The sequence below is a fragment of the Podarcis cretensis genome (genome assembly GCF_951804945.1).
Source record: "Podarcis cretensis genome assembly, chromosome: 8".
NCBI lineage: Eukaryota > Metazoa > Chordata > Lepidosauria > Squamata > Lacertidae > Podarcis > Podarcis cretensis.
In genome coordinates this window covers 10,698,307-10,711,151 of record NC_137177.1, presented here as the reverse complement: position 1 = coordinate 10,711,151, position 12,845 = coordinate 10,698,307, and the positions used below count along the sequence as shown (strand labels likewise).

At 46.9% G+C, this 12,845-nt stretch overlaps 2 protein-coding genes and 1 long non-coding RNA gene across 8 annotated transcripts in view; 1 reads left to right on the top strand and 2 right to left on the bottom strand.

The window, feature by feature from the left end:
• The window catches only part of LOC307221389, a 188,619-nt gene that overhangs the window by 10,059 nt on the left and 165,715 nt on the right, over positions 1 to 12,845 (top strand). The gene's annotated exons all lie outside the window — the stretch shown is intronic.
• LOC307221270 (cell adhesion molecule CEACAM7-like) overlaps positions 1 to 12,845 on the bottom strand; it is an 80,834-nt gene that overhangs the window by 34,250 nt on the left and 33,739 nt on the right. The gene's annotated exons all lie outside the window — the stretch shown is intronic.
• LOC307221313 (cell adhesion molecule CEACAM6-like) lies at positions 3,860 to 12,490 on the bottom strand. Of its 4 annotated transcripts, none has more exons than XM_079985752.1 (6): positions 12,221 to 12,490; positions 9,995 to 10,363; positions 8,717 to 8,857; positions 5,902 to 6,005; positions 5,548 to 5,589; positions 3,860 to 4,433 (listed from the first exon to the last, which is right to left on the bottom strand). In XM_079985752.1, exons 1-6 carry the CDS (start codon positions 12,255 to 12,257, stop codon positions 4,386 to 4,388), a joined length of 741 nt encoding a protein of 246 aa, XP_079841878.1. In that variant the 5' UTR covers positions 12,258 to 12,490; the 3' UTR covers positions 3,860 to 4,385. The 4 variants fall into 4 exon arrangements, with proteins under 4 accessions (XP_079841878.1, XP_079841879.1, XP_079841880.1 ...); XM_079985753.1 differs by having other exon boundaries at positions 8,717 to 8,824; XM_079985754.1 differs by lacking the exon at positions 8,717 to 8,857.

Here is a 12,845-nt window from a genome sequence, read left to right as displayed (position 1 = left end):
GTGCTGACCTTTAAAGCCCTAAACAGCTTCGGACCAGTATACCTGAAGGAGTGTCTCCACCCCCATCATTCATCCCGGACACTGAGGTCCAGCACCGAGGGCCTTCTGGTGGTTCCCTCACTGTGAGAGGCGAGGTTACAGGGAACCAGACAGAGGGCCTTCTCGGTAGTGGCACCCGCCCTGTGGAACGCCCGTCCACCAGATGTCAAAGAAATAAACAACTATCTGACTTCTAGAAGGCAGTCCTGTTTAGGGAAGTTTTAAATGTTTGATGTTTTATGGTATTTTAATATTTTGTTGGGAGCCGCCCAGAGTGGGTGGGGAAACCCAGCCAGATAGGTGGGGTATAAATAATAAATTATTATTATTAGTAGTAGTACAGTACAGTATCAAAATATTTTTGTGGGGGGACTACAACCAGAAACTGTATCCACACCTCTTTTACAAGAGCATTGGCTATTCTTCAATGTGACATATTGTTGTGAACAGGGATTTTAACACTGACAAATATGAACTATCAGAAAAGAAAAAGGCTTCTTTGTGTTGATGAGGAGATGAGAGTTTGATTGTCTCAAATTAGACCTAATATAAATGAAATTACCTGATGAGAACAAACCTCTCAAGTTTGCAGACATCATCATCCATGTGTAAGAGGCTCGTTTATAATTATATTTTGGGAATGATTCATGTTCTTATGTAGCTGCATTGTTTTGCAGTTTCTGAATGTCCCACAATCATATTATAAGGTATTTAAGTCCTGTGTTATAAATCAAGCACTGCTAGGTGTTGTTTCTTTTCGTTTTCCAGTGCATTTCTTATAAAAAAATATTCATTGAGGGATGAGCAAATTTTTTTTTTTTGGAAAGTGTGGCTCAGAGAACTACTGTGCTAAGGTATTGCCATACTATTCCCCCCCCCCCCCCAATACAAGTGAACCAAGATTTCATGCATAGGTGTTTAATCTTCCGAACCCATTAAGTAGTTGTGCCCCCTCTTTGATTTCTGGAAGTTTTCTCATCAGTGATGCTTGTGGTTGATATGGAGCAGAGAGCAAGTCATCCTCACCCATCACTGTCACCCCGGTTCACCTCACCTGGAAAGCTGGATTCGTTTGCCAGCAGCTGGAGGATGACTGGGTTCCTTTGGCCTCTCTCCCTACCAATTTGAAAGGCACTATGCACTACAGACTGAGGTTTACAAGTCAGAAGACTGGAGGTCTTGAAATCTTTGCAGATGCTAGTTTTGGAAGTGACACCACGGATGGTACAAGCACTTCTGGAGTGTGCTACATGTACAACCATTGTCTGTTTGACTGGCTGTGCAAAAAGCAGGTGACAGTACAGTGGTGCCCCGCAAGACGAATGCCTCGCTAGACGAAAGGGTTTTCCGTTTTGGAAGTGCTTCGCAAAACGAATTTCCTATGGGCTTGCTTCGCAAGACGAAAATGTCTTGCGAGTTCCTGCAGGTTTTTTTCCCTTCCCCCCATTTTTCTGAGCCGCTAAGCCGCTTATCTGCTTATCCGCTAAGCCGCAAAGCCGCTAATAGCGCTAATAACGCTAAGCCGCTAAGCCGTCAATGGGTTTGCTTCGCAAGATGAAAAAACCGCTAGACGAAGAGACTCGTGGAATGGATTAATTTCGTCTTGCGAGGCACCACTGTAAGCCTAAGTTCCTGTGAAACAGAACTCAATGCCCTGTCATTTTCAGTCATGGATTGTGAATGGTTGATGCAACTGTTTCAGGACATCAGAGTTTCTGTGAAATGTCCTATACAGGTGTATCAAGATAACAGACCCTGTTTGGCTTTGGTGAACTCAGAGAGTTGCAAGCATAGAACCAAATACTTGCAAATTAAGTTACATCGTGCAAGAGAGTGTGTTCAGAAAGGACTCATTCAAGTGTCCTATATGCCAGGAAACGAAAACCCTGCAGATCTGTTGTCTAAGGTTGTTAACAGAGAACAACTTAAGGTTTATGTACAGAGGTTGCAATTGAGTTGAACCACAGGTACTACAGGTTACACGGAAAGGGGGAGGATGTTGGGATATAGTTCCGTTCCACCTTAATAGGATCAGGCATGACTGTTGTGTGTCACATGCCTGTTTACTTCCAGCACAGTCTGCTGGGAACTTCCATTTGTATATTGCTTTTGCTATGCTGCTGTTTGCTTGGACACGAAGGGAAGCAGACATGTTTTTCCTTTGTTCCTGAACTATGCTGAATAAGCGCCTGTAAATAATGCTTACACATGTCTCTGTCCTCCACTTCCGTTGTGAAGATTTATTCACTCTGCGGATAAGAGCGTGCTCAGCTTCTGAACATATTGGAGGCTTGAGTCGCTGATTGATGCTGTTCCGGGAACCAGAGTTCGCCTGGCTGCCGGCCGGTGGCTGGAGCCAGCTGGGGGCCTGCCAAATGCCCCCGTCTCCCTGGACACATCCTAACACCAAACACCCACCCACCCACCCACCTGCGGCTCCCGACCGCCTTCTGAGCCTGCTGGACTGAGCCCAGTCCAATGAGGTAGTAGGCTGGCCCCATTGCTCCGTAAGAAGCTATCTCCCTTGATGGGATGTCAGAGAGAAGTGCTAGAGCAGGGGTCGGCAAGGTTTACCTTGCTTGGGTTGGTTCCCTCCAGTGGAGATCCCTCCGTGGCCAGACTGTGCGCACACTCGTCTGTGCAGACGCAATTTCCAGCATCTACACATGCGCAGACACAATTTCCAGTGTCTGCGCTGTCGGCATGCAGAGGGCCGAGAGGCCAGCTGGCTAGCCTCGGCTGGGCCGTCTTCTTCCAGCCATCTCGCTGTGAAGACCATCACCTCTGCTCCGATGTAAATCAGTGACCCAGGCTTACTCAGCCAGGGCACACTATCAGCAGACTGAACTGAGCACACAGAATAGGCGTGGGGCTTGTGGAAGCATGCTACAACTACAGATTTATTAATCATAAAGTAGGACAAAGAAACATGTCATCTCTCTCATCATCTCAGAGAGAACAGATAAAAGTAAAAGCTATACACAATGGAAGTTCCCAGCAAGCTGTGCTGGAATGTAAACAGACATGTGACACGCAACAATTCCACACATCTGCTCCTTAAGGTGGAATGGTGCCACGCAAGTGAGTCCCTGCTCCGTGCTGCACCGGTTTAGTGCAGTGTACGGGGACTTGCCAAGTGGGCAGCTCGGTTCAGGGGCGGCTCATGGGCCACTTAAATGACCCCCGTGGGCCGCTTGTGGCCCATGGGCCTTAGGTTGCCTACCCCTGTGCTAGAGCTATGGTTCTGTAGTTGATGGATGCCAAAGAGGAATGAGGAAGGAAGAAAGAGGTCATTCTAGTCCAGAACCTGCCGGCGGGGGGGGGGGGGGGGGGAACCAGGCAGCAGATGAGTAACCCTCACAAGAGGAGAGACATCTTCTCAAGAATAACAGACCCTTCAAGTGTCCCTATTTTCCAGGAGTGTCCCAGATTTAGAGAAGACGTCCCGGTTTCTGATTTGATCCCAGAATGTCCCGCTTTTCCTTAGGACATCCCTATTTTCATTGGGGAAATGTTGGAGTTATCCGACCCCTGAGCTGTTTGATAAAGCAAACCTGTATAGGAAAGTTTCTGGTTTTTTTAGTGTTTAATGATTTATTATGTTTTTATATATGTTGGAAACTGCCCAGAGTGGCTGGGGCAACCTAATAAGATGTGTGGGGTATAAATAGTAAAATTATCATTATGGAATGGGACGTCCCTATTTTCATAAGAGAAATGTTGGAGAGCATGGAATGAGGTCTCTTTCTGGATCATGAGAACTGAACCGCAGCCATCCTTCTAAATTTTCACTTATCCAAACCTTGAAATGACCAAACTATGCCTACCAGATTGCAGATATTAGGTGAAAGTGTGCATTGAAAAGAATCGATCCATGAAAATCTCAGGAAACCATGCCTCATATTAGGAGAAATTGCTTGCAAGAATTACAACATTCTTCAAAACGGCGAACAAAAATGTGTCCAGTAGTAGAAAGATGCTGGTGGGTTTTAATGAGGATTTGCCCACTTCCTTTCTTCCCCCTCAGCGCCAATCCTTTAGACATGTAAGGTGTAGTTTCAAGGATTTCAGTCTGGCCTTTTCCAGGGAGAGGTTCCCTTGCGTCTCTGTCTCAGTATCTGCAAGTTGTTCCCATCATGCAGCACGAAAGTCCCTCAGGAACCAAGGTTGGCTCCTGTGTTCAGAACAAGGACTAGGATTTCCAGAAGGATTAAGCCCTGAAGAGAAAATGTCCTGGCCCCGACAATCACTTGGCAGCAGCTGAAAGGAAGAAATTCGAAAGGGAAAGAGGCTTGAGGGCCCGGGAGAGGCCTCAGCAGTGGAGAGAAGGTTGCTGGGTCCATCTGTTATCTCTTTATCTCTTCGTAGAAAGACTGGGTTGTGGGCTGCAAGTCCTAAAGAGAAAATGGAGATGGCTCAGGTGGAAGCCACAAACATATTTTCATTTGCAAATTGCCTTCATTCTGCATGAGTTAGGGCTCATCCATTCTCACCTTTGCCCCACAATTCTAGGCACAGGGCTGGGCTTACCAGGTCCAGTAACAACAAACAACAAAGTTGTTATTTTTGCCTCGCCAGTTTCCCTGCGAAAACTTGCTTCTAACCATTGAACTGGAGCAAATGGCGATGCACAGAGCCAAAGGTGGATGTGTATAAGCCAGTCACCCCCAAACTCGGCCCTCCAGATGTTTTGGGACTACAACTCCCATCATCCCTAGCTAACAGGACCAGTGGTCAGGGATGATGGGAGCTGTAGTTCCAAAACATCTGGAGGGCTGAGTTTGGGGGTGCCTGGTATAAGCCCTTTTACTGTGTCTCCTTTGCATGGAATCAGGGCCGTCTAAAGCATATGCGGTGCCGGGGTACAAAGATCCACTCGGAGTTGTCAACCTTTTTTAGAGGGGGAACCCCAAAGTTGTTGACCTTTTTTAGGGTGGGCCAGCGAGGAGCGCATGGCAGAGCTGGCCTGGCTGGCTGCCTCAGCAACAACAGAGGAGTGGTCGTGGCAGCAGCAGAGCAAAGCCAGGGCTGGGGGGGTGGGCAAGCAGAGCCCAGCGCAACAACAGTTGAGCCCGAGGCAGCTGAGCGAAGCCAGGCGCCTCGTGTGAGCAGCGTGCACTGGGTGGGCCTCTTAATGTCCCACCAATCCCAGGCAAGCAGGAGGGCAGAGCTGGCTAGCCGCCTCAGTGTCTCGTTCACCCGCAGCAGAAGAGCTGTGCTGCTCCAATGGGCTCTGCTCCGCTTGGCAGTGGCTGTTGGCTCTTCCCAATCTCCAGACTCCAAATCTCAGCCTAGGACTGTCAGCCTGGTACCCCTGAGAGATGGGGCCCAGGTGCCCCACACCCCTATTGCCTATGGGTAGGACGGCCCTGCATGGAATGCCAATAAACTGCAAGCCCATGTAGATCCGGCTGCATTGAAGAAGCATGATAGCTGCCAAGGGGCTCCTGCCAACAACAGATATTTGGAGCATATTTGACATTTGAAGCGCAAGGGATTTCCACTTACCAAATATACATGGGCAGCTTCAGAGGAGCTTTCAGGCTCAATCTGCAACAAAGAGAAAAGATGGCAAAGATCATTCATCGGTCACAAAATTGTAGAGTTGAAAGGGGCTGTTATAAGAATTTGAGGTCTCAAATATATAAATTAAATGTTTATAAATTTACAAGGCAAACACATACATAAGTATATAAACCACATGTCTGAATTTCATCGCGTGCTTCTGAAAGGGTAAATTCAGATGAAATTGGTGAGGGGGGGCGGTATGGGCTTGCATTTCTATGTCAATGGGCGCTCTGAAATAACTACATGCTTGAGGAGTATTTATCCCATGACAAATACCCACCCAAAGTCACTTACCTCAGGCTTTCTCTGTCCCGGTGGAAGAACATTCTCATATATTTGAGGGGTGGGTGTGGCCGCAGAGGTTGTGGTAGATGTTTTGTCCTTCCTATGACGGACACCTGGAGGTGGGGAAAGTCCGGGAATAAAGTCTTAACACGGAATTCCTTACTCCGGTGTAGACTCTACCGATCGGCCTGCGACAGCAGTGTAACTTCAAGCAATCTTCAGCAAAATGATTCCCTTACTCAGTTTTCTGTATTCTTATGCGTCTTGCATATTGTAAACCACCCCGTGATCTTTGGATGAAGGGTGATAAATAACAAGAACAACAATAGGGCAATGCTATTTGAAAGAAGTGGGTCAAACTAATGGAGAGGACATGGAAGTGTCTAGGATAATTTAGGAAGTTGCTCTATGGGCCACGATTGTGGCGCTGTGGGTTAAAGCCTCAGCGCCTAGGACTTGCCGATCGAAAGGTCGGCGGTTCGAATCCCTGCGGCGGGGTGCGCTCCCGCTGCTCGGTCCCAGCGCCTGCCAACCTAGCAGTTCGAAAGCACCTCCGGGTGCAAGTAGATAAATAGGGACCGCTTACCAGCGGGAAGGTAAACGGCGTTTCCGTGTGCGGCTCTGGCTCGCCAGAGCAGCGATGTCACGCTGGCCACGTGACCCGGAAGTGTCTCCGGACAGCGCTGGCCCCTGGCCTCTTAAGTGAGATGGGCGCACAACCCCAGAGTCTCTCAAGACTGGCCCGTACGGGCAGGGGTACCTTTACCTTTACCTTTTACCTGGCTAAACTGTCCAGCTATTCCTCTAAGTTAAAAAAAAGTTGAATTTTCTGAGTTCTGAAAACAACAACCCCCCAGTAACAGAATAAGCAATGCAAGAGGTGTGTGTGAATGAAATGCAGCTAGACACTGAGGTCCAGCTCCGAGGGCCTTCTGGCGGTTCCCTCACTGCGAGAAGTGAGCTTACAGGGAACCAGGCAGAGGGCCTTCTTGGTAGTGGCGCCGCCCTGTGGAACGCCCTCCCGTCAGATGTCAAGGAAATAAACAACTATCTGACTTTTAGAAGACATCTGAAGGCAGCTTTTTTAATGTTTGATATTTTATCGCGTTTTTAATATTCTCTTGAGAACCGCCCAGAGTGGCTGGGGAAACCCAGCCAGATGGGCGGTGTATAAATAATAAATAAAAATTATTAATAATTGATAATAATAATAACTCCACAGAGTGGAAGCGACCTGGGTTCCTCATCTGCTTCCTGCCCCATAGCAGGAAAAGCACCAAAATAGTCTGGAAGGTTCCAGTGGTTCGGCCTGTTGCCAGATCATGCACTGGCTGAGGACCCCAGGAGCTCAGAAGGGTCTCTACTTAGGCTGAACCCAGCTTTGCTGCCACTCCCCTCTAGTCTCTCAGGCAGCTGTTTCAGCAGTGTGTGGGTGCGCTGTGGCTTTTGAATGGGAACCAAGCTTGGCTGTGTGGCCTCTATGGTTGGTGTGTGTGTGTGTGTGTGTGTGTGTGTAGGCCATCAGCAGCTCAGTGAAGAGGGACTCCTGAGCTATGCATACGGTAAAGGAACCCCTGACCTTTAGGTCCAGTCGTTGCCGACTCTGGGGTTGCGGCGCTCATCTCGCTTTATTGGCTGAAGGAGCCGGCATACAGCTTCCGGGTCATGTGGCCAGCATGAATAAGCCGCTTCTGGCGACCCAGAGCAGCGCTCGGAAATACCGTTTACCTTCCCTCCAGAGCGGTACCTATTTATCTACTTGCACTTTGACGTGCTTTCGAACTGTTAGGTTGGCAGGAGCAGGGACCAAGAAACGGGAGCTCACCCCATCGTGGGGATTCAAACCGCTGACCTTCCAATTGGCAAGTCCTAGGCTCTGTGGTTTAACCCACAGCGCCACCTGCATCCCTTGAACTATGCATACCCTTCAACATTTGTCCACTGAAAATAGGAACGTCCATTTCCATAATGGTAATTTTACTATTTATACCCCACCCATCTTCCTGGGTTGCCCCAGCCACTCTGGGCAGCTTCCAACATATATAAAAAAACATAAAAAAACATTAAACATAAAAAACCCTTTCCTATACAGGATTGCCTTCAGATGGCTTGGGGGGTCAGATAACTCTATACCCTCCAACATTTCTCTGATGAAAATAGGGGCAAACTAGTCCACATCCTCCAACATTTATCCAATTTATTTATTATTTATTTATATGCTGCCCATTAAACTTAAAAAAAACCAAAACACCATCCCTATACAGGACTGCCTTGAGGTGTCTTCTAAAAGTTGTATAGTTACTTATCTACTTGGCTCGGGGGTAGCATAACTCCACACCCTCCAATATTTCTCCGATGAAAATAGATGAACCACAGAGCCTAGGTCTTGCCGATCAGAAGGTTGGCAGTTCGAATCCCTGCGACGGGGTGAGCTCCCGTTGCTCGGTCCCAGCTCCTGCCAACCTAGCAGTTCAAAAGCACAAAGTGCAAGTAGATAAATAGGTACCGCTCCGGTGGGAAGGTAAACAGCGTTTCCGTGCGCTGCTCTGGTTCGCCAGAAGCGGCTTAGTCATGCTGGCCACATGACCCGGAAGCTGTCTGCGGACAAGCACCAGCTCCCTCGGCCAATAAAGCGAGATGAGCGCCGCAACCCCAGAGTCGGTCACGACTGGACCTAATGGTCAGGGGTCCCTTTACCCTTTACCTTTACCTAAGGAAAAGCAGGGCATTCCGGGATCATATCAGAAACAGGGAAGTCTTCTCTAAATCAGGGGTGACTCACTTGGAGGGTCTGAACCATGGGGCCAGTGCTGGTGTTACTCACGGAGGAAGACGTAAGTCAGGGTTCCCATCAGCACCAATATCGCAGCCAGAGATCCTATAATGGTCCCAGCAAGGGCTCCAGTAGAACCGGAAGTAGGAGAAGCTAAGGCTAAGATGGGGAACACAAGCAGAGCTCCCAATCCTATTTAAAATAATTACTGTAATTTCTAATAATCCAATAATCTGCTGCTAACAAATAATAATAATAATAATAATAATAATAATATTTATACCCTGGCCATCTTGAATAGCAACCAAAATCTGATGCCTGAGGCAGATATTGTGCTTTCCCTAGCGCTAGACAAGGCAAACAACAAAATTCTTTCATGTATTCCAGGAGAGAAATCAGGAAATCAACATCAGACAAGAGAAAGTCGAGAATCCCAGCAGCTCCTCCCTCCAGCCTTGCTGGCTTTTCTGTTCAGCTATAACATGGGTAGGCAAACTAAGGCCCAGGGGCCAGATCCGGCCCAATTGTGTTCTAAATCCGGCCAGCGGACAGTCCGGGAATCAATGTGTTTTTACATGAGCAGAATGTGTGCTTTTATTTAAAATGCATCTTTGGGTTATTTGTAGGGCATAGGAATTTGTTCATCCCCCTCCAAAACAAATAGTCTTGCCCTCCACAAGGTCTGAGGGACAGTAGACCAGCCCCCTGCTGAAAAAAATTGCTGACCCCTGTGCTATAACATTTCCTGCAACATTGAGTTAACAGGAAGGTAGACCTGTTTAGGGAAGCTTTTAATGTTTGGTGTATTACAGTATTTTAATATTTTTTTGGAAGCCGCCTAGAGTGGCTGGGGAAGCCCAGCCAGATGGGCGGGGTATGTATGTATGAATGAATGAATGAATGAATAAATAAATAAATAAATAATTGACCTGAAAACTGAGATTATGGTAAAGGAGGGAAAAAGGAAGGGAAAGAGACCTCCCCTTTGAGCAAAAAGGCCCATTCTATGAAGTTGAAAAGAGAGCTTTCAGACTAGCTACCGCAATGTGCTGGGAAACTAAAAGCTGAAAAGAACCATCCCACACCTGGAACCTAAAGGAAAACTTATTTTCCAAACCTTCATTATTAGCTTGTGATTACTGAACTCAGCAGTTGTGCCCGGGCTTCTCTAGGGTGATAGATGTACAGGGGGCAAGTTCATTGGAGGATATAATAATCCTAAATCTAGTCAGGAACTGAACCAAGGACACAACTACGGAGGGATAAAAGGTTCCTTCTAAAGGCATCAAGTTCGCCTCTTAAAGATAGGAAAGGAAGGGAGACTCATACCGAAGACAGTTAGGTTTGCATTCCCCGTTTTGTGTATCACAGGTAAACCCACTGTCAGCGTATACATTCCCGAGTCATTTAGCCTTAAAAGTGTGATGCGAAGGGAGCAAAACGAGTCGACAGTCTCCCTCCCCGTGAAGGCAGGTCCATTTAGCCGATCCTCAAATGCTCTGGCATAGGTAAATATACGATTTTTGTTTTCAAGTGTCCCTCGAAACCAGGTGCAGCCGTGGTATTGCTTTAGATCAACACTTCCTGGTGTTAAGGTGACACTCTGTCCTTCTCTCAGCTGATTTGGGTCAACTGTGATGTGTATTTCGGTCTTGCCCTGGGCTTGAGTCAGCAGGAAACAAGAACTTAGGATGGAGGCTGTGTTGTGGAGAAGAAAACAAAAACACCTGTACTAGGCAAAAATATACACCATATTTTTCGCTCTATAAGACGCATCAGACCACAAGACGCAACTAGTTTTTAGAGGAGGAAAACAGAAAAAAAATATTCTGAATCTCAGAAGCCAGAACAGCAAGAGGGATTGCTGCGCAGTGAAAGCAGCGATCCCTCTTGCTGTTCTGGCTTCTGTGATAGATGTGCAGCCTGCATTCACTCCATAAGACGCACACACATTTCCCCAAACTTTTTAGGAGGGAAAAAGTGAGTTTTATAGAGCAAAAAATACGGTATATATGCAGCTGCCAATAGTCATGAAATTTTATTCAGTTCACATGAAAATCAGTCTCTCAGATTTGCATGTCCCAAAACAGTACAATAATGAAAATAAAGACATCCTTCAAAATTCTCACTTTACTGAATTTATGATGTAGTTCCCCTAGCAAGTTTACTCCCTCCCTGTAATTGGTAAAAAGGGTTGCTGAAAAATTGTAAAATAAGGATGCAAAAAGGGTGAGGTATGGGGAAGTCCGAGAAAGGAGGTTTATGAAAATGAGGTTAAGAATTTATATTTGTGTGTTTGTTTGTATTTGTTGATGTTTTTACGTTGTTGTTGTTGTTTTGTTCTAAAATTGGAAAATTAATAAAAATTATTATAAAAAAAAAAGTTTACTCCCTCCCTGAATATTGTGCAGAAAATTCGCATAAATATGAAATATGTTCTTAGTGGAACATAATATACAAAAGTGCATTACAGTAGAAGAAATTGCTTCCCAAAAGTGTGCATTAGTCAAAACTGCACACCAAAGCATGTTTATTTGGAGAAATGCCCACTAATCTGCAGAACAATTTCATAGAATCATAGAATCATAGAATCATAGAGTTGGAAGAGACCACAAGGGCCATCGAGTCCAACCCCCTGCCAAGCAGGAAACACCATCAGAGCACTCCTGACATATGGTTGTCAAGCCTCTGTTTAAGGACCTCCAAAAAAGGAGACTCCACCACACTCCTTGGCAGCAAATTCTACTGTTGAACAGCTCTTACTGTCAGGAAGTTCTTCCTAATGTTTAGGTGGAATCTTCTTTCTTGTAGTTTGGATCCATTGCTCCCTGTCCGCTTCTCTGGAGCAGCAGAAAACAACCTTTCTCCCTCCTCTATGTGACATCCTTTTATATATTTGAACATGGCTATCATATCACCCCTTAACCTCCTCTTCTCCAGGCTAAACATGCCCAGCTCCCTTAGCCGTTCCTCATAAGGCATCGTTTCCAGGCCTTTGACCATTTTGGTTGCCCTCCTCTGGACACGTTCCAGTTTGTCAGTGTCCTTCTTGAACTGTGGTGCCCAGAACTGGACACAGTACTCCAAGTACAATGAGCATTTAAAAATAAAATCACAAATTGTTTCAAAATGCGGAGAACAGAGTTTGAGATTGAAAAAACGGGAAATGGAGAAAATCAAAACTGACCCCTAAATGGAAGTATGTAAGTTCCATTAAACTAAACAGGGCTTTCTTCCGAATCAGCATGCATGGGAATACACCGTACGTCTGTATCTATATTGCTTTTGTGTGTGTTCAATTGCATGCTTGCAAACTTCCTTCTTTCTGCATTGGTCTGCAATTTTAAAAGAAACCACTTGTTGTTGTTGTTGTTGTGGATCCATGGGCAGGGACGTTGTCAAAGGGGTCTGCTCCCACCCCTTCTTCCCTGCTCTCTCTTATACAAATGGACACAGCCACAGGGAATGCAGCCACAAAGAGGGAAACCTGTTGCGTTTCCCTTTCAGCCCCTTGCCAAATGCCTAGGCTTTCTCTGACACCCCGGTTTGCCTCACCTGCTAGGCTCCGATGACACTCCTGCCTCCTCCCCATGGTGGGACTTCACAAGCTGGATGCTGCCGCCAGCAGGTCCACCTGGATGCCTGGGTTCGTCCAGCCGCACCTGCTTCCAACTCAGCCGCCAGTGACCCCCAGGTCGCTCGCTGTGCTTGGCTGGACCCTTCACCCCAACGAGACAGGAGGCCAGGTGGGACAACTCTGCTTTCTTTGGGGCAGACGGCTCCCTTTCTGCCCAGAGAGGAGTGCAGAAGCTGCGGTTCTGCAAAGACGAATGGGGAAGGAAGGAAGGCTGCTGGGGAGGAACCACACTGCAAATGAGGCAGTGTCAGGAGAGGAGAGGCTTTCTCACATTAGAGGAAGGGAAAATGTCAATCAGATCCGGTGTGGGGTAATGTTTTCGGGCAGAGGGGTGCATTGCCTCACGCACAAGCTTCTGGGACACACATGTCAGTGGGGGTGGGGGTGGGGTGGATGCAGTGAGAGGCTACATTCCAGCAACACAAGGGTAGTTTTCTTTCTTTCGCAGCTTGATTGTACTAAAGGGCTCAGAGGTTTCCTTACAATCTCAAGGACCGCCAAACCCGCAGTCATACATTGAAAGACGTCTGCTCTTTTCAACAA

Coding starts and splice junctions, on each gene's coding strand:
- LOC307221313 (XM_079985752.1), bottom strand. CDS start 12,257: ATGGGGAGGAGGCAGGAGTGTCATCGGAGCCTAGCAG. Junction 6,006..8,716: donor CCTGACTTACGTCTTCCTCC/GTGAGTAACACC, acceptor CCCCACCTCCAG/GTGTCCGTCATAGGAAGGAC. Junction 4,434..5,547: donor AAGCTGCCCATGTATATTTG/GTAAGTGGAAAT, acceptor TTTTCTCTTTAG/GACTTGCAGCCCACAACCCA.